The 26368-nt window shown below is 36.5% G+C and overlaps 1 protein-coding gene across 4 annotated transcripts; it reads right to left on the minus strand.

Annotated features, from left to right (window-relative positions):
* Positions 1–2581: 2581 nt before the first annotated feature.
* On the minus strand, positions 2582–26368 carry LOC113052045 (tetraspanin-18-like). 4 transcript variants are annotated; one of them, XM_026216322.1, is made up of 9 exons: positions 26117–26368; positions 16024–16100; positions 6800–6895; positions 5903–6097; positions 5315–5389; positions 5131–5232; positions 4892–5053; positions 3325–3408; positions 2582–3013 (listed from the first exon to the last, which is right to left on the minus strand). In XM_026216322.1, the coding sequence occupies exons 3-9, from the start codon at positions 6860–6862 to the stop codon at positions 2966–2968; spliced, it is 729 nt and encodes a 242-aa protein (XP_026072107.1). In that variant the 5' UTR covers positions 6863–6895; positions 16024–16100; positions 26117–26368; the 3' UTR covers positions 2582–2965. The 4 variants fall into 4 exon arrangements, with proteins under 4 accessions (XP_026072107.1, XP_026072105.1, XP_026072106.1 ...); XM_026216320.1 differs by having other exon boundaries at positions 16014–16100; positions 26117–26367; XM_026216321.1 differs by having other exon boundaries at positions 5131–5229; positions 16014–16100; positions 26117–26366.

A 26368-nucleotide genomic window follows, 5' to 3' on the forward strand; every position in this document is an offset into this window, starting at 1 on the left:
AAAGCATGTACAATGCAACACTTTTCCCTTAAACAGATTTGTTTATTATTGTTTTGTTATAAAGAGTCAAAGTGTAATCAAACCTTTTTCCTTTTTACACCCTTTTTTCAGACATTTTCTTTTCAGACCTTAGCACCCCCTTGTTTGAAGACCCCTGTTCTATATTAAAAACTTAGAATTAGTTTTTAAGTGTTTTGAATTGAATAACTTCAGGGTTTAACACAATTTAGCTAACAGGAGAAAGGCTGTACCAAAGAAGATGGGACTATTCCCAACAAAAGAGGAGCACAGGTGAAGAGGAGCTGCCCCGAATACAATGTGGACGCTCCTAGTGAGCATAGTTGGCTGCTCTCTGATCCAGGAGATACAGCAGTTAGGTGTCACAGGTCTGTGCACCACATTATTTATTTGTCTCTACAAATCGATACTGCAGTAAATATAAATAATTCATATCACATTATTTCAGTGTCTGAACATGGATTGACCCTACTTCAGCCACCTGCATTATCAGATGAGTTTTACAGCTCTGATTATTTCATTTTTTAATGGGAAATCAATGATTATAGTATTAAATAAACAATGTAATATTTAACACACACTTAATGCTTAGAAATAATATGTGGCCTTCAAATTTCTCTTTTTTTCATTTTTATTAATATTTAATAAATAGAATGTGGATGGGCAAAACAGTACTATTTGGTGATATGAAATGCAGGAAGATGTTTTAATGCTTTCTTTTTAAAGGAACCTGTGAAAGATGTTAAGAGACTATACAAGAAGTATCTAGAGATCTCCAACAGAAAGTAAGAAATGACATACAGAGCTTTAAAAATGTGCAAAGTGGAGAAGGAAATTCCATTATTGGACAGGAAATTGGATGGAAGTGTGATATTTTGATAATTAACTGTCAGAATAAAGGATAGGTACCTTTCAGACTCAGTAAAATCTGTTTTCAGACATTTTAATTTGTGTTTCCGTAGTTCAGTTAGGAAAACATTAATTAAATGAAAGAGAAACATTGGTTTTCTTTTTTCATTTCTGAAATTATAAAATGAGTAAATAGTCAAAAATACTTTGAAATTTATAAATAAAATTCAACAGAGAAGTGTCTGACACTTAAGCGACTAGACAGATAACATTTACATAAACCTACTGTTCCTTTCAATATTTAAAAGTCACAAGTAACATCAGTAATGTGCAGCAAGATCACTTATAAACTGCTTAGCATGGATCAGGGCATGGAGTCATGAGAAAAGTCTGATATATGTAACTTCTGTCACCAGACACAAGCTTAATGGCACAATCATAAACATAACTTTACCGAAATCTCTGACATGAAGCTGACTCAATGAATATTATGGAGCTAAACCTAGCTATTTGATTTCAATAATGATGGGAATATCAACAAGTATATGGACTGTCATATTTACATAATATGTTGGAGATGTGATTTTCAAACCTGGTCCCCTATTTCTGATAGATCTGATTCTGCAACTTACCTCCTAAGTAGAGTGTTGCATGATATAAATTGGCTATGTCAAAAGAATACCGAAAGATGTTAAGATTACAAGAATGGCATCCAGTGTTGGTTGTGTCCTGTGGGAGTAATAAAATCTACCTCCAGTCTATCATTAAAAGCTACTAACAAATAGGTTAATAGTTCATAAACAAATATATGTTATGTACAATTTAAATATTTTAGAAACAGTACAAACAATGCTTGCAAAGCAAAATGAAACAGGCAGTTAGAAAATATTTACAGGTAGTCAAGGAAATGAAGTCCGTAAACATGGTGTTGCTCACAAGTGGTTAATGGATGACTAACACTTGAAAAGTCTAATTCATTCTGGCTTCCTAGATTTCTAATATGCAATATGAATGCAGCACCATATTTATGACACGCGTTAATCTTGAATCACAAATCTCCCAAAAAATTAAAACAGTCTGGTGTATTGCCATAATCTTTTATCTAGAATGCTTAGATTTGCTTTTGGAATAGCCAGATTCAACCAATGATGAAAAACATAATAATGATAAGCACTGCAGATTTTTTTATATCATTCAGTGTCATGTGTACAATATATACAACACAAATACAGCACAGTTTTGCTAAAATCACATAAAATATTCACGGTTGCAACTCACAAAACATTACTTAAGCTGCTGGCCACTCTGATTTTATACACACACACACACACACACACACACACACACACACACACACACACACACACACACACACACACACACACACGTGTTTGTTTTTGTGAAAAATGGGTTCATCTCATAGGCGTAATGGTTTTTATACTGTACAAACTGTATATTCTATGTCCCTACACCTGACCCTAACCCTCACAGGAAACTTTGTGCATTTTTACTTTCTTAAAAAAAACTAATTCTGTATGATTTATAAGTGTTTTGAAAAATGGGAACATGGGTTATGTCCTCATAAGTCACCCTCTCCTTGTAATACCTGTGTCATACCCATGTCATTATACAGAGTTGTGTCCTGATATGTCACAAAAACAAGAGCACACACACACACACACCAATCTTCCCTATTCCAGAGACAACTCTCCCATTCACACAGTGTAGTTTTATTTTTCTCCTGAAGAAGTGCTGAACAATGTGCTGTAAATAAAAGGTAAAACACATTGGTACAAATCAGTCTTTTTGTCATCCATAAATATTCAACCAAATATCAGTGCAAGGTGTCCTCCATTGACCTTAAAGGACTGCCAGAGATGCCATCCTTAACTTATGAATGACTCTTGCTTTTGTTTTTCACAAGTGCCTCTATTTCCTATCTGTGAAGTATGATACATTTTGGCAATTCTCAGATATTCCAACACCACAACATAGAGATGGCAGATATATAAGTGTTTTCTTCTTTTTCTTACTTAAAAATGTCTTCCATGTCATGTGTTTCCTTCTCAAAATGTCCTTAATGTACAGCATGTTAAGATCACTGGATTCCCCTAAACAAACACATAGCAAACACCATGGCAAAAAGCTGATGGGAGAGAAAGAAAAACAAATAGAGTTTAGCAAAGAGTTCAATGCAAATACTGTTTTAAAAATACTTCTTTACTACACTGAACTTGGGAAAGGTGCTATATAAATTAAACATTATTGTTGTTATTATTTTTATTATAATAATTATGAATAATTATTATTATTAGAAGCACATTTCATGGTAAATCAACTTCTCTCTCCACTAGGTGGCGATCACAACCCATACTTCTTGAAAAACAATTCCTCATCACATTATAAGTGTAAAATTATTACATCATACTTTATTAGAAAGCTAAATCATAACCTTACTTCAACAGTCAGCACCACAATAGCAAGGGCTCCAGCCATGTAGATGTATGTCTCAAAATAGTCCACTACTGCTGAATAACAGCCCTGTTTCAAAGAAGTACAGATTTTAATATGAGAGAACAAAATGATGCTGCTTCAGTGGATACTCAATTCCTCATCATTTATTAATAACTACTCGTGTGTGTGTGTGTGTGTGTGTGTATCATGTTTATACATACACACACTCACTGGCTACTTTATTAGGTACACCTTGCTAGTACCAAGTAGGACCCCCTTTTGCCTTCAGAATTGCCATAATTCTTATCCTCTAAAACAAGGTTTTGGAAACATTCCTCAGATATTTTGTTCCATACTGATATGATAGCATCACACAGTTGTTGCAGATTCACCACCAATTCCAATGATGCTCTACTGGATTGAGAACTGGTGACTGTGGAGGCCATTTGAGTAAAGTGAACTCATTTTCATGTACAAGAAACCAATCTGAGATGATTTGAGCTTTGTGACATAGTAACCATCAGAAGATGGGTATACTGTAGTCATAAAGGGATGAACATGGTCAGCAATTATACTCAGGTAGGCTGTTGCATTTAAACGATGCTCAGTTGGTACTAAGGGGCCCAAAGTGTGCCAAGAAAATATCCCCCACACCGTTACACCACCACCAGCCTTAACTGTTAAGACATGGCAGGATGGATCCATGCTTTCATGTTCTTTACGCCAAATCCTGACCCTACCATCTGAATGTGGCAGCAGAAATCAAGACCAGATCAGGCCAATTTTTTATCAGACCAGGCCAATTTTGGTGAGCCTGTGCAAATTGTAGCCTCCATTTCCTGTTCTTAGCTGACAGGAGTGACACTGGTGTGGTCTTCTGCTGCTGTAGCCCATCTGCTTCAGGGTTCAACATGATGTGCATTCAGAGATGGTATTCTGCATACCTTGGTTGTAACGAGAGGTTATTTGAGTTACTGTTGCCTTTCTATCAACTCTAACCAGTCTGCCATTCTCCTCTGACCACTGACATCAACAAGGCATATTCGTCCACACAACTGTCGCTCACTGGATATTTTCTCTTTTTCTGACTATTCTTTGTAAACCCTAGAGATGGTTCTGTGTGAAAATCCCAGTAGATCAGTAGTTTTTGAAATACTCACACCAGCCCGTCTGGCACCAACAACCATTCCACGTTCAAAGTCCCCTTTCTTCCCAATTCTGATGCTCAGTTTGAACTTCAGCAAGTCGCCTTCACCACATCTAGATGCCTAAATGCATTGAGTTGCAGCCATGTGATTGGCTGATTAGTAATTGGTGTTACCGAGCAGTTGAACAGGTGTACCTAATAAAGTGGCCGGTTAATGTATACTAATAGAAGAATATACTGTATATGATTTAGAATATTAATCATTGATTTTGAGAGCTATTACACTGAGAGGGTCATATACCACATTGTTCTTTCTAAAAATATTTTGGTTTTCATCCTTTTTCCTTCTCAGTTTGCTGATGCATTTCTTGTTGCACATTCATTCCCAATCATTTACTAATTTGTAGTAAACTCATTGCTGACCTTGATACGGATTGGCATAATTCCCTTGAGACACTCCTCCTTGCTCATCATCAGATTTTTCCTCTGGCAACAAACCTCTGGCACTAGTCTGCTGGGGTTCAGCCGTCTGAAGAGGCTCTGATCATCGAAGTCTTCAGCGCTGTTCACCCCACAGCAATCAAACTATAAAGACACCAATACACAGTTTAATGTCTTTAAAGCCATTATTGTGCTATATTTTTTACAGTATGTCATCGTACTGTGGTCATAATGGCATTCCATGTTGAGGTGAAGACATCAGTGCTATTGGTGCCATGGTAATGTACTTTCAGCTCCTTGGTGAAGTAATCTCTGGTGAGCTGCTGATCCACAGATAGACAGTAGTAGTGAGAACAGAGGTATATTACAGATGGCTTGATGATATCCAGCTAGAATAATACTCACATGCTCCCGGAAAATGAATGCCAGAATGGCCACCGCCAGCTCTGCCAGAAATATGATGAGTATGAGCATGAAGAACTGTGGAAGAAAAACAGGACATTTGCATCTAAATCAGATGTGAAGTAGTTTAGATGGCCAAATATGAATAGGAATTCACAATATTAATATTATTCTAGCTGATACTGAGAAGCCAGTTATTATTATGATGCTATAGCCTATTTTAAAATGAATATTATTCTGTTTAAATTAATAAAAAAAGCATTATGATATATTTGCATTATATATATATATATATATATATATATATATATATATATATATATATATATATATATATATATATATATATATATATATATATATATATATATATATATATATATGATATATGACATTTCGTTAAAAAATATTTGCTAAAGATTACATTGTGTTATTAAATTATTAAAATTATTATTACTTTTTAAAGATTGATTTTAAGCGAGCATTAAATTATTTAAATTGTACAATTGGGGAAAAGGGCATTTACAATAAATATCCAATATTGACAGATATCAAAAAGTTTTGTATCTAGTAGGAAAGAAAATCCCATACAAACAGTAGAAGACATTTATTTTCTCGTATGGCTCCGCAGCAGCCCAGAAATCCCAGCAGGAACAGCATGCCGCCCAAGATCAAAATTGTGTAGACTCCTGTAAACAGGAGAGGGTTGGCTGCCACAATCTCCCGGAAACCTGTTGGGTCCACCAACACCCAGATTCCCACCCCAAGAAGGAATGAACCTCCAAGCTAAAGGAGGACAAAATGGCTTAGTATAGATCCCAGCACAATGTAAACACAAAATATGATTTTATGATATAGACATATTGAGCTCATCAAATAATGATTGATGCTCAGTTTTTCTATGGAACAGCACATTTTTCCACAGCAATAGTATGGAAGAGAGAAATTAATAATACTGCTAAAAAACACCTTTGAGAACAAAGGAATTGCAGTGTGGTTATGAGCAAAATGAAGTCACATTGGCGCAAGATCAGTGCGGTTTTTTTTCATACTGTTATGTTAACATTTCATTCAGACTCTTTTGAACTCTGTCTGCACCTGCATCTCATCAGGTTTTCAATTTAATAAAGTAAACAGATTCTTCCCACACTTCCAACCAAAGCAAATCTGCACTCCTAGTCAGTCTGAAACAAACACAACTAGCATGATGCTGTATTTAAATTCAGATCTTATCAGCCTATGGTATGTAAAACAATGGTCTACGCTTAAAAAATAAAAAAAAAATGTTCTTTAACTGCATCAATAGGTCCATGAAGAACCTTTTTAAGAACATTCAAATTTTCATTTTTATTGTGGAAGAGCTTCTTTGAATTATTAAAATATTCTTCACACTGTTGAAAGAAGGGTTCTTTGGAGAACGCAAAATGGTTCCCCAATGGCATCACTTCAAACCCCCTTGTGGAACCTTTAGAGAAAGAGAGCACTCACAAAAATGAAAAAGTTGAAGATGAACATGAGGTACTTGATGCAAATGAGACAGTCCCCCTCCATACTTGTGCCTCTTGCTGAAGCTTCTCCTTGCCCCTGAGGAAGCATCATAAGAAACAAAGAGAGCTGTTACTGCACAGGAGATGCGAAAGTCACATGTTCCATTTAAAGACAAGTCCAGGAGTCAATGTTGTGACTGAGGGGCTTTTGTGTTTTTAAGCTCATTCAGTGAGATCATTTTGTGAATTTGTTACTTAAATAATACACTGGCATTGACAAAACACACATTGACAGACATATTGTGTTCAGGCGCTCCAGATGAATAATGCAGCATTGTGTAGCTCAAAGAATGACTGGCAGCTCCTGTAATCATATGCCTGGAAATGTAACAACTAAGATTGACGTAAAACAAAATTCACAGCCTTTTCTCTGTACAAAACATTTCGCACTGACTGCTCATGCATGTTACATGCTGACTCGATGTACACAATGAGTTGTTTGCGAAAAGAAATATGGAGGAGGAGTACTGAAAACGGGCAGCTTGGCTATAAAAAAAACACCATCAGGTTGGCTGGAGAACACATTTTCTCATCTTCACACCAGGAGCAATCCTCAGACGGATAAATAAACGGCTCCTTTCAGCACTCCAGACCGCAAGCTGTGCGCTCCAGTCTTTCTCTGAAATTCATCCACTCTAGTTCTTTTCTACCTATATGCTCCCGGTGTTTTCAAACGATGTTCCATCACCTGTGCTACTTTAATGATGCATATTTCCCTTTGCTCTGCTACGAGACAATGCAGGGTGCACAGTGTACAAATATACTATTAGAGTGTGCTAATACAACAAAGTGATTGGACAAATTCGATTCTGGCTATCGATATCTCGCTTTTCAGCTTTGTGATGATAAAGAATACTTGTTTTTCCACGTGTTTTTAGAGTAATGAGGTTGATGGTAAGTGCTCCCTCTTTGAAGAGCTAAAGTGTCCCTTGCTGACAATACAATCTCTATAATTACAGGCCATTAGGGGAATCTAGGTTAATGATGGTACAGTTCTTTATTAGAGCATTGGGTCCTGAGCTCACCTGCCACAGGTAGCTTTGACAATGCTACTGCCTCAAACACTGACCATTGGGATCAGGTGAAGCAGTAGTGTGTATAATAAGAGAGGGACTCGGCCAGTGTCTCGTCTAGCCTTCTGCAGCTGTGGTCCCTGTAAAAATAGCTCTGAACAGCTGGCCGATTTCACGGGAGCTGATTGTAGATGCCATGGCGGAAAATAATTCCACCTCTCTTCTCACGGAACGGTTCTGGCATAATTCAATAATCCTCCCGGCCTGGTTTTTAAAAGTAATTTCCTGTGCAACACTGCGAGTCAGTCAGGTGTTATAAGTGGTGGAATGGAAGGGACCTCGGGAGCCCTGCTAAACTCAGTCAACTTGCAGGTAAGTGAGCAATTTTATTTGTCCAGTATGTTTGTGGAAAGGAGGATGGTTGGACATATCAGTCTTCTTACATTAAGACCACCAACTTTAGTAGGTTCGAAGGCTCAGCCCAAACATCTCAAGGCCATTATCACAGTCATATTGACCTTTTTTTAAAATTATTATCAAGGTCTTTAAACCTCATCACAACAATCCAGATATTCCAATAATGGACAAAAGAAGTTGCATTAGATAAATTAATGGTCTACGTACATTTTTTGTTTGTATCTTCGTACATTATTTAATTAATTTACAATGCATGGTGTATATCTTAATCAGATTATAAAAATACTAGCATGCATGCACAGTGCAGTGATGTTTGCATGCCCATGTTTATGTTTCATATATTATGACCTGGTCAGTGGTGGAGACTGAATATTCGCTAAAAAGTTTCCATGGCTTTTTTTGTTTTTATGATTAGTGTCAGCACACAGAAGGAGACAACACAGGTAAATAACCACAACACAAATCTTTAAGAGGCTTTGTGCACAGACTTGGTTGAAATTGGAGATGAACCAGTGATAGAAGTAGAAAAGGCCCAGGAATTGTTGAAGTTCATTGATGGCGCTTGGTTGTGGCCATTCCTTGACGACTTATACCTCCTCTACTCATTTGAATGCCATGGTGGTTGATGACATATCCCATGAACTGTATAGAATTATGGTGAAACTCTCACTTCTCCAGTTTAAGATTGATGTGGTATTCTCTCAGCTTCTGAAGGACCTTCTTCACGTGGTGGTGATGTTTGGTCAGGTTCTGTGAGAAAACAAGGATGTCATCGATGTACACTACGATGAAGCAGTGGAGGTACTCCTGGAACACCTCATTCATGAATCCTTGGAAGACCGAGACTGAGTTGGAGAGGCCATAAGGCATAACCTAATATCCGTAGTGGCCAGATGGTTTAACAAATGGCGTATTCCATTCACCACCCTCCAGGATTCAAATGAGGTTGTAACCACAGGTCCAGATTTGAGAAAATGCGAGCTCCATACAGCTGTTCCAGGGCAGACGGGACCAGAGAAAGTGGATAACAATACTTGACCTGAGCTGAGACTTAGCTGAGCAGTAACACAGTGCTTGATTTGCAGGTTCATGGGGAATCGGGAATGCTGAGCAGATGACTGAAGATGAAGGGATCAAAGAGCAGATCAGGTAAGTAGTCAGGTAAGTTACCGTGAGAAGTAACAACAAGACCAGACACTAAGGGGGTGATGGGAAGGTGGCTTTATACTGTGGTTAATCAGTGCAGACGCAAGGACAATCAGAACTCTTAAAACCAGAAGATATGTTATGTCAGATTAATGATTTTTTTTTGAAAACAAGCAAACATTTTACAATTGATTTTACAAAACAGATTGACTATTAAATGGCACAAATTAAACCGGGATACAGGAACTAAGCTGTCTTCTGTTCAGTTAAAACTCAAATATCTACATATCAGATTTCACAGTCTTACACTATTTGCTCATTGAACTCATAAAGCACCCAAAAATCTGTGTTTCATGCAGAAAGGACCTCTTGAACTGAAGAGGGAAAAAAAACACTGCACTTTTAGAGCAGTAGATGAAAGTCCATGACCGAGGAGATAGTAGGGCAGGATTGAGCTATGATTTCTGCATCTAGCTGTTCTCGACGCACTCATCCATCACGAGACAGCCTCCAACTGGGTGGTACAGCTCAGAGAGAAACAGTATGGAGGTTCTTCATCCACTCCTCACATAGCATGTAAAAACTTGTTATAAGCTATTTGCGTGTAACATGAGGACATTGCTCTTCAAACCATCTGTGCATGTTTGTCTCAGCTGACCCATGAGATCCAGCATTGGTGTAAGATCTTTCCATCTGGAAGGTTTTTTCTGGATTGGAAGTACAAATTGCTTTACGAATAATAACATTAGGATACATGTTTCTGATTGAATGATTACCATGTTTCCTCACTATACACTTAACTCTATTTTGGTAAAGGATGTCACACCTACCGACTGCATTTGCTGAAGTCTTGCTGTCATTAGAGATCTGTCACAGTTATCTATTAAAAATGGAAGTGGGGTGTCAGACTAAAAGACTGCCTCTGACATTTCTCTCCGATTCCCTGTCACAAACTGCAACACCCATTTTGGCAGCAAAAAAGACAGCAAATCTGAAGCTAAGTGAAATAAAAAAGGAATACCATACAACCAACAAACTATTGCCTGAATTATGATACAATGGTAAAGTATGTTTATTGGCAGCTTCAGGGAGAATAAACAAATATGGTTACAAAATATATATTTTGTCATCATTTCCTCACTTTCATGTTCACTGAAAAAAAATTAATTCATCCAATTAAAACAATGTAGGGTAATGATTCACATCTCTATTTAATTAACTTCAGCCAATGAAAAATAAACATCCTGCCCTTAGGGGAAGTTAGTTATTTTTCATTGGCTCAAATTAAATAAATAGAGATGTGAATCATTACCCTAATTTTTTTTTTAATTGGATGAATTAAACATTTTTTTTTCGGTGTTGTTCCAAACAAGTTTGTCTTTCTTTCTTGGAAAATACCATGAAAGTCAGAGGCATCCAAGGATGTTTTTTCATACAGGTTTACAAGAGGATGAATGCTGACATATTTTCTAATTCTTGGTAAAATCGAGCCCAGCGTTTGTTCAGTCAGGCCACGGAGGTATAGGCTGCAGCCAGCTGATGCGGTCAGCAGTCAAATAGCTCCAATCACTACCATTCTCCTATTAGACACGGGGCATATATACGTGGCACTACTGCTCGATAAGTATGCTCAAATATCTTGCAACCCTCCCTCCCTCCCCATTATAAGCATGAGCATATTACAGTGCACCTTCTGGTTGTCATCTCTTTGTTTCAGATCACTTAGGCTTCCAAGTACTGGATGGCATGGACCTCACTGCTGAGAGACACTCATCCTCATAACCAAGCTACAGGATAGACGTCCCACGGCCACATTTACACGATTAAAAGCAAACATTACCACTGCTTTTAGACACATTATTAAGTGTCTAAATCGCCATGTATTTCTATGCTGATGGTTCTGAGGGGTTAATGTTTAAACTCTTGTATGTTTATTAATTTGGGAGCAAGAACCCCCATAAAGAACCATACCGCAAAAGATAAATTGTGTTCAATAAACTCGAGTAACTTGCCAAAGTGGTCCAGTCTGAACTTTTATTAAGCATATAAAGTGTACTGCATCGTATCTAATGCACAAATTTCTGAGGTCTCTAAATTATAAACTTGATCAAATTTTTTGCTGAAAAATCTATGTACACAATCTGCTACAAGCTTTCTCTCATCTGATTAATAGTTTGTACTTTATCAAGTAAAAGGCCTTTTAGTATATTTCTAAAATGTAGTATAATTCTGAAGCAACAGGAAAGGAACCCCCCCCCCCCACCCCCCAAAAAAAAACAACTAAACTAAACCTAGCTTATAGATCATAAATCTAAGCATTTAATTATCATTTTGTAGGCTATTATTTTGGATATATACTGTATAGTGACAACTGATAATTAAATTCAATGCATTTTTGTACTGTTATAAAGATCTCACTCATTTACATTACAAACAAATAACAGTATTAGTTTTTTTATGTATTTTTTTTTATCAAGATTTGTTTCTAAACATTCAATAAACATTTTAGATACTTCAGCATATGATGAAAAATGTTTGACAGACGTGTAATATACTGGCTACTATTAAGAATAATATTGACAGAAATCAACTGAAAAATAAGCCATCTACTGTATACTGTATTTTAAAAGACAACCTTTTAACAGATTTGCATTCCCCTTAGTGATATAAACCAGACAGCATGCTTTTAAATTTCTCATAACTGTACCAGCAAGAGGCTGATTTCAGTGAAATATATTGAACTTAAAATACTTTAGCACTGAAAATACATGTAATAATACAAACCCGATTCCAAAAAAGTTAGGACAGTATGTGTGTGTGTGCTCTTGTTTTTGTGACATATCAGGACACAACTCTGTATAATGACATGGATATGACACAGGTATTACAAGTAGAGAGTGACTTATGAGGACATAAGCCATGTCCCCATTTTTCAAAACGCTTATAAATCATACAGAATGGGTTTTTTAAAATAAAAATGCACAAAGTTTCCTGTGAAAGTTAGGTTTAGGGGTAGGGTTGGTGAATGGCGATAGAATATACAGTTTGTACAGTATTAAAATGATTACGCCTATGGGATGTCCCCATTTTTCACAAAAACAAACGTGTGTGTATGTGTGTGTGTGTGTGTGTGTGTAAAATAATTCTGGCAATTAAACTAAAAAATCTACTAGCCAATAACGTTTACATTCCCAAAGTATTCGTAGAGGGTTGCTTTGCTAAATAATGATCAGAAACTAAAAATAATAAAACCACATTAAATGTCACACTCTTTGAAATACATTGTCAAAACAGGATCTATGGTTAGATGTACTGGCCTCTCTATATCTAGTCCTTTTGATGAAACGAGGCATAAATTCCTGAACTGAGACCTAATAAAGATTTTTTTCCCTGGGGAGCTTTTTCTTCCTCCCACTCTTCTTATCCAAGTCCCTAAACTGAGGGGAAACGGCTATTGCTTTTACCTCTGATGAAAAATCACTGCACCAAATAACTTAAAATGAGATAAAGCTCGTCCTTCTCAAGATTCATGCCAAGCACACAGTAGAAACAGTGATTCTTCAGTCTATTCAGACTATGAATCACCATTATTTGAACTATATTAATCACATGCATAGAATTTTGTTATGGTAATTGAAATTGTAACAGAAGTAGTGGCTGATCTTCTTCCGTAATGTACATCTGAGTTAAACAGATTACTGAAAAACAAAAAATAGGTAGGACGGGAACTTGGTTCTCTCCATCGGTTGGTGAGTGGATGAAGGCAGATCTGAATATGAGTTTGGAGTCAATTGTAAGTTAAAGATAGGTTTTAAGTGGATCAAATGAATGAGTCCGTCATCACCAGAGAGAACTCTGTCGTTTCACCCGAAGGTCAAGATAACATTGATTGAAAAGTATAAGCTCAAAAACCAAAACACACACAAACACACACACACAAACAACTAATGAATCTTTCACAATAAAATGGATTAAAAAAACTGAAAACAAGGTTAATTTACACTAAATGCTGAATTCAACTATATTAAACTGTATAAAGCCTCCTGATGTGATGACAAATTCTCCATACTGTTTCGTGTATGTTTAATCTACCATGTTCTCATTGGTATTCAGGAGCTGTTACTCTGATCCACAATGCTATGACCTTCACATGATGTGTTTTGACAGAAAACACTGACCCTAAAATACACAAGAGATCTGTGAATTGAATCTTTTAGCAGAAGTCAACAGCATTATGCTGTAAGGAAGGAACAACAAAAACATGGTGGATATTTCAGGACAAAACATAGACTCTTAATGGTGGCTCTCCTTAGGACTAGAAACTACGTGTCTGATAAACCTGCCAATAAAGTTATTATGGAAAATATTTAATTTAGTTTTGAAAAGGGGGATTTTATATAGTAAATGTGTTAGTCCAAAATAAGATAATTATTTCACAAAAAAAGGTAATATTTTTTTTCTCCTAATTTTAATGCATTATAAATTAAATGTACAGTAGTGCGCTCTTTCTCAAACTTTCTAGTTTTATCCAAAAATCCTCACTATGACAATGGAGAGAGTACCAAAAATGATGACCATTAACATCCACTGGGTGTTACCATGTTCCCAGCTCTAATTACTCTAAAAGGAAAAGAGGGTGTTAGTGTTGGAGGGTAACTGAGTGCTATCTGCTAACTGATAAACAAATGAACTGTGCTGTTCTTCTCTGTCTCTAAAGGATACCAGTCACAATCCGAGAGCAAGACATCTGCCAAAATACATCTAGTACTTTCAATGACATGCTGAGAATGACACAAACATGTATATGAGATTGGATGGGTGTCTAGTTTCCTTGAAAACAAGGAAATGTCAGGTTTATATTCACAAATGTTTTGCTTTTTAATAAACTTTGAGATTACCAGACACCATTTTGGACATGTAACCACAAAAATACAGGCTTTCAGCAATGAAACCCATGAACATGCTAAGAAAAACTTTACCATTAGCTATATTGAATGTCTGTTAGCACCCTGTTGAGATAAGGTTTGACAGACTCAGGGAGCCAGAAGAAAAAAAACAAAGAGTAAAGCTGGAGGGAGAAGTAGTGATTAAAAAAAATTTTTTTTTAAAAAAAAACAGCAGGAAACCTTCTCACAAATAGTTTACTCTTGCATCATCTGCTCTAAATACCAACAATAACATGAATGAATCAATGCAGAATAGTGTTAAAACACTTCACACTGAGCCTCTGTTTTGAGAAAGTTTAGTATACCGGTGTTCAGGTTCCTTCGCATTTTTTTTAGTTCAGGCTCCTTCACATTTTTGCACTTCCAAAGGAAGGAAGTGGAAAGCACTAGACAATAAAATTGTTAACAATGGAAAATTTTATGGCATACAAATGCAGAGATTAAATTTACCCTTGCTCCTCTTGTACATTCTCAGAGCGGCTGAATTTAGTAAAACACACACCATCACACACACACCATACTCATCATGAAAAGAAGACATTTGTTCAGTGTGGGAATGTCTGAAGCTGCATATATTATAATGTTCCTGTAGCTGTAAATAATGGAACAGTTTATTGAAACGTTAGACAAAACATATTTTTAAAAATTCATTATTTTTTATTATATTTGATACATCAGGCTTTTATAGCTTATTTAATCTAATATAGGAACACATGGAGCTCATACTTTTATTCATACTAAAAACATTTATTAAGCGGCCCAAACAGAGCTGGAATATACAAGTTGGTGCAGATGTGGTAATTTATATGGGCAAAAAGTAATAAGTTCTGACATGACATAAGATGGCCTTTTGCTTTTTCTGAACTATCAGTCAGAGGACAGAAGGAATGTTGAACTTTGCATACAACAGCAATGTTTAGATATTGTTGATAATTTAGGGACCATAAATTTGTGCAGCACACATAATACAGTAAGCTTTATAGGGTTAAAGTCAAGTATAAATATACAATTCTTATTAAAATATATATATATATATATATGTTTTAATAAGATTCTAACAGGCAGACGGGTTTCAATCCTTCTCCTGCAGCAACCTGTTCCTCGCATTAAAGGCATACTCTTAGAAAACAACAACAGCATAATTCCCATTAGGCAAAATCAAGTCATGCCCTACATGTTTTTCCTTGTTCAAACAGCCACTTCACTTGAATATACTAAACTATATGGAAGAAAAGATGGTAACAATTTTCTATTTCATGCCAGCTTAAATGATTAAGAGGAGCATTTATCATTATACTGTCAATATGGCTTGTCAAGCATCAGAGATAAACTATTGATACTTCCAAGAAACTGTTAAAGGAGATGGACAGTATACTAAATTATATTAGGTAACACTGTGAAACCAAGATCAAAATAGCAACTGGTAGATGATGAGGGTTTTATGAAAACACGATTCCTTAGATTGATGGTTGTAGGCAGCATTAGTGGATGTGATGCACAAACACTGCATTCCCAGGGTTAAATGTGGGTTTAAAAATAAGAAGCAAGTGAATGTTAATTTGCATGCTGACCTCAGTGGCAAGAGCCATCTGATTTTGATATCATGATTAAAAATAATCAAAAATCACCATACCATAATGTACCTGTAATTGTCTCTCCCTTCCAGTTGATGGCAAGAGTGATGCTTTTCAGAGACCTGCTTCAAACTTCTTCTCTGAGACTGTGGATAAATGTGCATAAAATAAAGTCATTATTTCGTATGGCACACTTTTTCAAATGTTACTCATAAAATACCTTTATTGAGACCCCCTACTCTCAACTCTCTTCAATAGTGAGTGATCATACATGCTTTTAGGGCTCCTAGTGTGAAAAGCTAGATGTCTGCTTGGATTTCTTCTGCAACAACAAGAGCATCCAACTAAGACAAAGTCCTCATTCTTCTAATCTGATCAATGACTTCGAGAACAATATGAATGAACAATGTCTTCATTCACAAAACTAATTTCTCCAGAGGCCCTCACAAGCAGTTTATTCAGTTTAACCTTCAAGCTAGAGGATGCTTCACATCCACAATTCTTCAGAGAAACAGAATATCATTAACACACTGATTATCAACTAGGAGGCCACACAACTGAAACGATATAAGCCACTTGCGTCCCGAGTACTCAATGCACTGTGTAGAAAACTCTTTGTCAACCTGAAGCCTCTGAGCACAGAGCATCAAGAGCAGATTAGCCATGGTGGGGAGTTCGTATAGGGCATGCTGCTAAGGGATTGAAACGTTCATCTGTTTCCATGGAAACAAACCCAGAGGAAAATAGAGGACCAATAAAATGTTGCGGGAAACTGAGGTCTCTCTCTCTCTCTATGTATGTATATATACTGTAAATAAATGTATATATATGACATATATTCTGAAAAAACTAAAGTAATAAAAAACTTATAATTTTTATTTATTTAAAAAAAATATTTAAGTCATACATTTAAATTAATGCATGCATTTTCCTAAAGAAGTTTGATATTTTTAACAAAATTTCAAACCACACATTTTCCAGAACATTAATTCTGCTCCCCGACCATATTGATCTTTGTCTGTACTAACTTTCCAGCTGTTGCAGAGTTACATCACCCAGGATCAATTCAATTCTGAGGGCTCCACAGCCTCCCATGCTGCACAAACTGTGAGAACTGATGATAGAGAAAGAGCGACACATTAACGTTACCATGGCTGGAACACGGTGTGATGACTAACTCATCTGAGTTGTGATAAACAAACCAGCAGTTATTACCAAGACCTGTTTCCAGCTTTCATAAGGGCTACAATGGTAATTCAAAGTATAATTTAATAAAAGTGAATCTGACTGTTTTGATTCAGTTCAAATAGGCAGAAAACATGTCAGCAGCTCAACTGAAGAAAATCTCTTTTTCTGTTATTTAATATACAGAATTATATACCATAACATAAATAAAGACAAAAAAAGTGAGGACGCACCTTCTGGGAGGGGTGCGAACTATCACATATATTTACTATATGTTTCCATTCCTCATGCTCTCTGTGTGACCTAGTTTCTGTCTAGTGTTGATTTGTGTCATTATGTTCAGATGTGTCTTGTCATTGTGCTCATTAACGTTCCCCTTATAAGTTTCATTCTGTTCAGTGTTTAGTTGTCTGGTTTTGATGACGTGTATGTGTCTTTCTGCCTTCTCCTTATGGACTACCCCTGTAGATTATTAAAGACTCTGTATAATCATCTTCCTTGTTTTACGTGCTTCTCTCCCGCACCACACCATGACACTAACTAAAGTTGAAAAAGCATAATAGGACCCCTTTAAATCTCACTTTATTTCATTAGTTTTAATTTTAGTACTTCAGTTTAAACTTATTTCAGTTGCCAAGGCAATATTTTAGTGTTTCAAAAGATTTAAGCATTTCATCTAATATTTGTTTTCATTTTTAGCTTTATTTTGATTTGCCAAAAATTATGTAAGCAGCCTATCCATCAAAAGACTGAAATTTTGTTCATTCATTGGGAAATAAATCATATGCTTTACACTCAACTTCCATGGCTTTCAATGTTATTTGATGCAGCCATCTAAGAATGCGGATACAAACCCTTGTCGATCGCGTCAAAAATGACTTAACACGTTCTTGACCATCTGCGCCACTAGAACAGTTACTGAAACAAGTCTTCTGCAATACTTTGTAATCACACTTTGATGGGCCGAGTTAGTGTAAATAACCTAAATGAACTAATGTTCAGCTGTTCTTTTTAATAGTCAACTTATTTTCGGGTCATCGTCACAAAAAAGCACTGTCACAAACATTGTCACACACACGAAAATCAAGCTGAATGCTCACTAAAAACTGACAGCCATTTCATGTTATATTTTGACATTTTTAATTATGGCTCCAGCCCTCCAGGATTTGAGATTGACACCCCTGCAAGTCAGTAGACCGAAGGGAGGGAAAGCCTCCACTTTAACTTTATCTGCAGGTGTCGGACAGTGTTACTTTATAAATACACGTAACTTTTAGACTTTTCAAATCGTATCTATTCATATTTGTGCTGTATTTTATTATGTAAAATATATTGTATGTTATTTTTGTAATATAAATTATTTTCTCATCCAGTTTTGAGGAGAGGAGACACTGTTGCCCTTCCCTGCTCGGAGGAAATATAAATTAAGGATGAATCCCACAATTGCGCCATACTGCTTGTAAGGATTCCATTCCTGTACAATTCTCTCTGAGTTAAACATGGTAAAATGCAGATCAGCCTTTACAAAAAAAAGCTCCATTCCTGCTGTTTCATATGACAGGTGTCAGAGAAAACCTTAGGCATGAAAAGGGAGAACTGAATGCCAAACTCTATACCCCAAGGACACAGTTATGTGCAGTATACCTTAAAAGTACATGTCCAAAACACTGAGGAGCCTGGTTTCTCTCACAGTCTCTGGAGTCTGTTCCAGTACTGCAGGGGCAAAGGGAATCAATCATGACCCATATCCATCCACTTACTGAGCACAAAGCTATTCGGCTACTATACAGTACCTGGGGTCCCAAATATAACTGACACTCACCGTTTGAGAAACACTCCTGACAGGACACAGAATCAGGCCACTGTTGGAAGGACTAGTTCTCTCTTTTTATGTCATCATTTTTGGTTTAGGGATACCTTTTGATCTTATTCTTCAAACCAAACCTAGAGTGATGTACTTTTTAAACCTTATATTTATAACTCAGCACACCTGTGAGGACTTAATACTCACAATCCTTCTCTTCATCTCCTCAGACCTAACACCCCTATACTCTTTGCATTCACTAAATGCAGCACATTTACAGTCAGTGACCCACTGGTCTCTTCTATCAACTCAACAGCATGTTTGATGAAATAACACACAAGTAACTAGCATGACGATTAGGTTTACCATTCTCTCAATGATTCCTTCAGCATGAGGTCACTGGGTAATGCAGTGGTTCAGTGTGGGTGGTGTGCTATCATAAAAGACACTTCCAGGGACGAATTAGAAAAGCACCAAGTCTTTTCCATTATGGGGTGGTCAACTTGTGAGCCAGCTGTTGACATCGATTTATGTAAATAAACAAAGATTTCAGGGGAGAAAATGTTCCCATCCATAGTGCAATTACATTCCGTCATCAAAATATACCAACTATGGCTGCACATTTATTTGAATTAATCCAATCTTAATCTAATTTTTCACAAAATCAGAGTCACAATATGGCCATTCAAATCAAAAAGGTGTGGTTTAATTTGCTTTAATTAGCAGTTTTCCATTGTTTTGTCAATTTTTACTTTAATTAATCTGATAAAAAGCCAAAATGTATTTTCTGTAATTTATGCAAACAAAGTGCAAAGTGTGGAATGCTCCACAACCAAATATAAATGTTGAGATGAAGGCTATGCTATGCATTATGTGTAAATAAATAAATTTTTAAAATATAAATTTTGCTAAATTATAAATTAACTAAATTATAAATGATGACAAAGAAAAGCAAATGCACAGCCTTTAACTTAACTGGAAAGAATGAAACTCACATTCATTCCCCTGAACAACATTTCTTTGTAAGAGACTTCTTCAATCAATCGATAATGTCCAAGTATTATAGACCTCCTTGGCTTAGGCATTTTACACATTTTGTGCACTTCAGAAGAAAATCATTCAGCAGAATGACTCTACACATTGTAAAATGTGTAAAATGGACCGTAAGAGCACACCATTCCTACTGAATATTCTCATTCAGTATTAACAATGAACAAAAATATTTCAAAATCAAACAAAAACTCTCTCTTCTTCTGTACATATTATAAATAGCACTTACAGAAATACATATAATCACCTGATTGCTTATCATTAATACTAAATTTTCCATTTCTTTATGTTGCATCCAACCCCCTAGAGCCAAAGGGACAAAATAGCAGTCAATGTTCCAGCAAGCTCTCAAAGTGCAGCATTGCTTTCCTACACTGACACTTTAGATAAACACTTACATCAAGAGGTGGTACACATAATGGTCAGAGTTTGCAGAACGAGAAAAGACTAAAAAAACTTGTCATTCACAGACTTTTCATTTTCTACTTGAGTGATTCCATTAGGAAAGAATGAATTAGCAACCATGCGACACCTGGAAAGACAAAGGGGCAGTTCCTAATGGGAAAAGGCACAGATTCTCAGACTTATTTACTGCATGGCCAGATTTCTTCCCAATGTTTCATTGTCTGAGATGTTCAAACGTCCTGAGGGAGTCAGTGTGATTTATTACGGCACTGGTCAAAGGCAGCAGATCTGACTTCAGTTCACACAGCCTCACAGCAAACAGCATCTATCCACTAAATGACTTCTGGGAGAGAATTCATGCCACTTCATGACTGCAAATTCAAAAAATTAGATTAGGTACATAATTCAAGGCCACAGTACCATAAAAATCAATAATCATCATCACAATGTTCAAATATGACTGAAATTACATTACCATATTATACCTCTGCGATTTCTTGTCTAATATTGGTTGGTTTGCACTGCGTGTGTACAGGCCAAATTGAATTTTGAGTGAACACATCCCTTACAACAATCAAGCCATCTGGGCCTAATGATCATCACAAAGAGTCTCTCTTCACCAACACGAAGCTCAGTTTCTATTAGAGCACAGTAGGATATGGTGAACAGCAGTAAAGCAGCATGTCTAATGAATTGTGGAGAGCAGTTTCTCTCCCCTAATCCTCTTCTTTCTGCTTTTATTTCATGCATATGGAGTTTGGATGTGCTTCTTCTTAAAAAATAACATAACCTTGGTACACAAGGGGTGCAAGATTGGAATTAAAGATGATTTTTTTTTAATTTGATAGCTAAACAAGTTAGCCTTGCATGCTGAGAAAAACATGTAAAATCTAAAACAAGTGCAAATAGTGAGGGGGGAAAAGGGAGGCTGTAAAGATTAAAAATTCTTGTGAGATAATGCAAGTCCTCCCATTTTCAAATTTCCAGGTTACATAAAACTGGACAATTATGGAGGCTGGGTAAATCACTGAGCCAGCGAGGAGGTTTGTGGAAAGACAGATGGTGTTAGTTTATGAAAACGGCTCATGACCGATGAAAGCAAAAGTATGCACCAAAAAGTTTTTTTTTTTTTTTTTTTTTTTAAACAAATTTTATATATTGCTACTGTAAATGCAACTCTAACACAGTTATATAACGACAGAGCACGGTTCTGGCTCATGTTCTCATTTTCAACACCCAGCAGCTTCCACCTGCTAACAGTCCCAGTACATTAACCTTCATGTTACTGGGGGGGGGAGTAATAATATCACTAGGGTCTTAAAAGGAGACTTCAGTACAATGTAAACAACAGTCTAAACATTTTTACAACCCAATAATCTGAAAGCAAACATGAGCCTCTTTTATAGATGCCAAGAGACCAGATATGGCCCAAGCAGGAAAACTCTAGATCTCAAATTATTAAACTCCAATCCGGTTCTGTTGTGGCTGAATCCTAGACAAAGCAACATTCATAGCTATGAGCACAACAGTACAAAACACACGCACACAAAAAAACACCACTTGGAAACTTGGAAATTAATTTTGTGCATACTGAAAGAGGTCTGTCAAAGAAAACAGGGAGCGACATTATTCATATATGCTGTGTCAAAGCGTTTTTGATAGAAGGCTTTCTGGCACCACCTGGCCATTGTTCACTATGCTGCAGACATCGACAAAGAAGCCTGCCACCATAACAATGACTTCAGAATGTGGAATTAAGATACCTTTTTGTTTTAATAAAACAAGAATTTTAACCTAGCCGCATTTGATTTAGCAAATTATGATGTAGATAATATATACAGTATAGTTTAGATAGAGGATAAATTATATATGATATGTACTGTTTTATATTATCTCTATAATAATATTAATGTTGAATGAATACAAAATACACTTACATATTACATACAGCTCTGAAACCAAAGTAACACCTGAATGCAGGCAAACACTCTGCACTGCAGCTGAAAAACAGGAACAGGTGGGACTTACATATCCCTGGATACTTCATCGTGATTCCCCACAAAGACACCAGTCTACACATATATGCAGCGTGGAATGACAGAATTGTCCCATTGTGAAATGAAATTTTGTCTCCTCTCTTTTCCTTCCTAATTAGCCAGTGCGCTGCATGGTGCAGGTCCCTAACTAGCATCAGAAAGTACAAATGAACACAGACACCTGTGAGCTTCACCCACATTCTCAACCACATACGGACACATCAAAAGCTTTTCAGATGGGCCCGGGCGAAGCCTCATTGCATGGCCTCAGACTTTACAGGCTGAAATCCGGGATCTCCTGGGTCGCCATTGATCATGGAGGAGTCAGAAACATCACAAATGCTCACAGGTGGAGCCCTGGACAAAAAATCTCTTTTTCATTGGAAACGTGGCCTGGTGGGTACTGCACATGCTCTGACATGATGCATTGTGTGGGGTTGTGCAATTGACAATGCTTTCTAAATTCCAATTAAATTCATGATTTTGAATTGATGTAGCAATCACAATGAAAACACAATGCAATTGCTATTTGAATCTGAATTTAATTAACTGAAATATAACTGCAATAAGTGTAGGTTAAAACTACAATAGGAGGCTTTGTCAAGGCAAACTTTGAAAGATGGCTTGACAAAGTCTTTTTTGAAAGTCTAAATGTTGAAAAGGTTTATTGGCTTTAGACAAATTTGTTTGAAATGTCATATATAGAAATTAATTTACTTAAATTACATATACAGTACACTCATTTGTATGACAGTACAAATGTCAGTATGACATCATCTGTTGAATTTATGAATTGTTATTCATTAAATTACACTTTCATTCAAATTAAAAAAAAATCCAAAATTAATATTCTGTCATTTACTCACCCTCATTTTGTTCCAGACCTTTGGGTGACTTAAAAACCTTTCTTTTGTGAAACACAAAGGGAGACAAAGGCAGAATGACAGCCTCAGTCACCATTCACTTTCACTGAATGGAATGCAATGAAAGGTCACCTTTCTTTCAAGTTTAAGGCAACATGAGCCTAAGTAAATGACAGATAGCAAGCAAAGAAAAAGCATAATCCAACACATAAAAGGACTTTTAACCAACAAGTTATTGAGAGAGAGGAAGACCACGTGGCCAATGTGGGATATTTCAATTCAAACAAGTCTCTTAATTTGGGACATGAAAAGAAGCACGTACAACTCTGCAGATTGCATGTGGCCAGAAATACTTCCTCAATATCAATCATTATCTCTTACAATCCCTTCAATATTTATTTTTTAATGAACCAATACTTTATCTATCATTGTACATTAAAACTAACAAACCCTCACAATATAGTTCTTCATTAGACATTCAACCATAATTATAAAATTTAAAAAGGAAAACCAAAGAACATAAGTAGACAGTAGACATATTCTGTACAGTAACTGGCACCACAGGTTTACTAATATACTAAAGATACTCGAGTGCTACTAATGTAGTGCTGTTCTGCTCTTCCTCAGCCCCTGCTAGCCACAAACCCTGATTCAATCCAACAACTTTCGACACTGACAGGCTGTGTAATTGATTTAAACTGTCTGAGTCCATTTTAAAGAACCATTGTTTCTGTTCGAGATACATGCAATTGGTTTATGCTGTAAACGGCAAATACACAGTAAAAAAAGTATTGGTGTTGGCACATCAGCCCTTCCACACCCCTCTTTCCTCAACCCAGTAAATGCATTTAATTGTTTTATTCACCAAAAGGGAATCGGGTTCTGACTGAGCTTCACTTCTCCTCTCTTTCAGACTCTTGTCTAATCCCACTGCCTCCAAATCAGCCCCTCACCTGCCAATCAGCTCCTCCCCAGCGCGACTTCTTCTTTTAAGTGGCTTTGCCTGTCTTTAACTAAAGCCAGAGGATGAATAGCAATAGATATCAGAGGATGACGGTTCTGGCTGCTTTAAAGGGGATTTTTCCTGACATCTATCTTAAGTTTAAATGGCCAGTCGATATCTGGAAGCAGGGATTTGTCACCGAAGTGTCATGAACGACAACACATTGCAAGGGTATAAGGAGTACTGAAGAACATGGGTCTGAAATTGTGTAGGATGGGTTGAGCAAAAGCGGGACATCAGATAAACATGGCAAATAATTATTGAATTCTGAAAATGTTATTATTTTCCTTAATGGGCGATTAAAAGTTAACAGGAAAATGAAATGATTGGATGAAGCATTAAAAAGTACTACTTTAGCTTAAAATGTTAGAATTCATGTAGAATTCAACCAATCATATGGTGACTTCGACACTCCTGAAGTGTTTCCACTTTTGTGACCCATATGCATCAGATGTTTAGCCAAGGGTCCATGGGCGTCACGTTTGAGGCTAAGACTAGCCAGCTCCTAACCCCCTGAAAGCCATGTTCTCTAACATTTTAAGCTAAAGTAGTACTTTTTTAATGCTTCATCCAATCATTTCATTTTCTGGGCTTTATAAGTTCTGGGCTTTGTTTTCAAAATCATCCTGTTTAGAAAAAAAAGAGAGGTTAGAAATCATTTACCCCGACTGGATTAAATGAAGTGATGGATCTTGTATGTTTTTTGTAAAGAGAAATTGTTGCATGACAATTATCCCTCATCAGCTGTCAACAGTTTGCAATTGTGCATATATAAGTGTGTTGTTGCTTTTTTTCCCCTTATGAGTACTGAAGAAAGCATTTGCTGAAACATCTGCTCTTTGGTCTTTTTTACTTTGCACTTTTTTTCATTTTTGCATCTACAACTACATTTTTGAGAGATCTTTTTTGATCTGATAAAAAAAAAATAATAATAATTCAGCATGCACACAAATTCAGAGACTTGTTGGACAAGCACTTTTGTCATGAAGAAATTTACTGTAAATATTTTTGAAGCAAACAAACCTGCTGTAAACTTCCCTGATGATGATTTTCTTGTGATCACTTTACGTGAAAATAACAGCTAGGCTACAACTGGCAATGGGAACAGTATGAAAAGGGGAAAATTAGAAATATGACTGGCTTGAATTCAAACGCACAACATAATCCCAAGGAGAATATGTGAGGTTTGGCAGCTGCCAAATGAGATTACACAAGTTAACCAAAGCAAAGCAAAGTAAAAACCCTTGGCGCCCGCAATGATTGCTAGTCATTTCAGCCTCAAACACGGACTTCCTTCCAGGAAACAAAATATACTCTTCCGTCTTCAAAACACATTGTGAATTATTTAGGTTCCACCCAAACATCACGTGACATCTCCCACCTTGTTCAATGCAAATGGCTAGAATGTTTACCTGGTGATCAAACCTGTAAACAATATTGTAATTCATCTCCAATAAATGGTCGTCCCATATATGACCTAATGTGTAATACTCATATAATTATTATTGTCATTCATTTCAACTAAAAAGTTAGAATAATAAAAAAAAACGTCGTTAGTATAGTAGCCTAATTGATTTCTTCAAACAATTTTATCTTTTATAACATTATAGTCTAGTCCAATTTAGCACTGCAAAGGTAGCCAAAGACAACTTTAAAAAAAAAAAAAAAAAAAACTTGTATCCTGATATGTCATCGCAAACATCTCCATGTCCGCGAAGAAACTTTCAGATCCTCAGAAAAAAGCCTACACACACGTCTCACAGTTATCTGCTGCAGTCAGCTTTCAGCGATGTCGTCGGTGGATTAAAACACCTACCGTGTTTTGTGAACTGAACGAAAAATCCGGTATCCAGGAGGATGAAAACGTCCTTAGGATTCTTCCAACTGTTGTGTGAACCTTTCGCCCCGTTTACTCATTCTTTTCGACAGCACTGAATCATTCAGCTGCACTGACTCCACTCGACACTACGCTGTTCTGTTCTGCGCGCTCTGTGTGATTCTGTTCAGCCACAAAACACACTGGCCAGAGGCGGCTACTAGACCTTCTCGCCTCCTGTCATTAATTCTT

The sequence above is a fragment of the Carassius auratus genome, chromosome 32 (genome assembly GCF_003368295.1).
Source record: "Carassius auratus strain Wakin chromosome 32, ASM336829v1, whole genome shotgun sequence".
Taxonomy (NCBI): domain Eukaryota; kingdom Metazoa; phylum Chordata; class Actinopteri; order Cypriniformes; family Cyprinidae; genus Carassius; species Carassius auratus.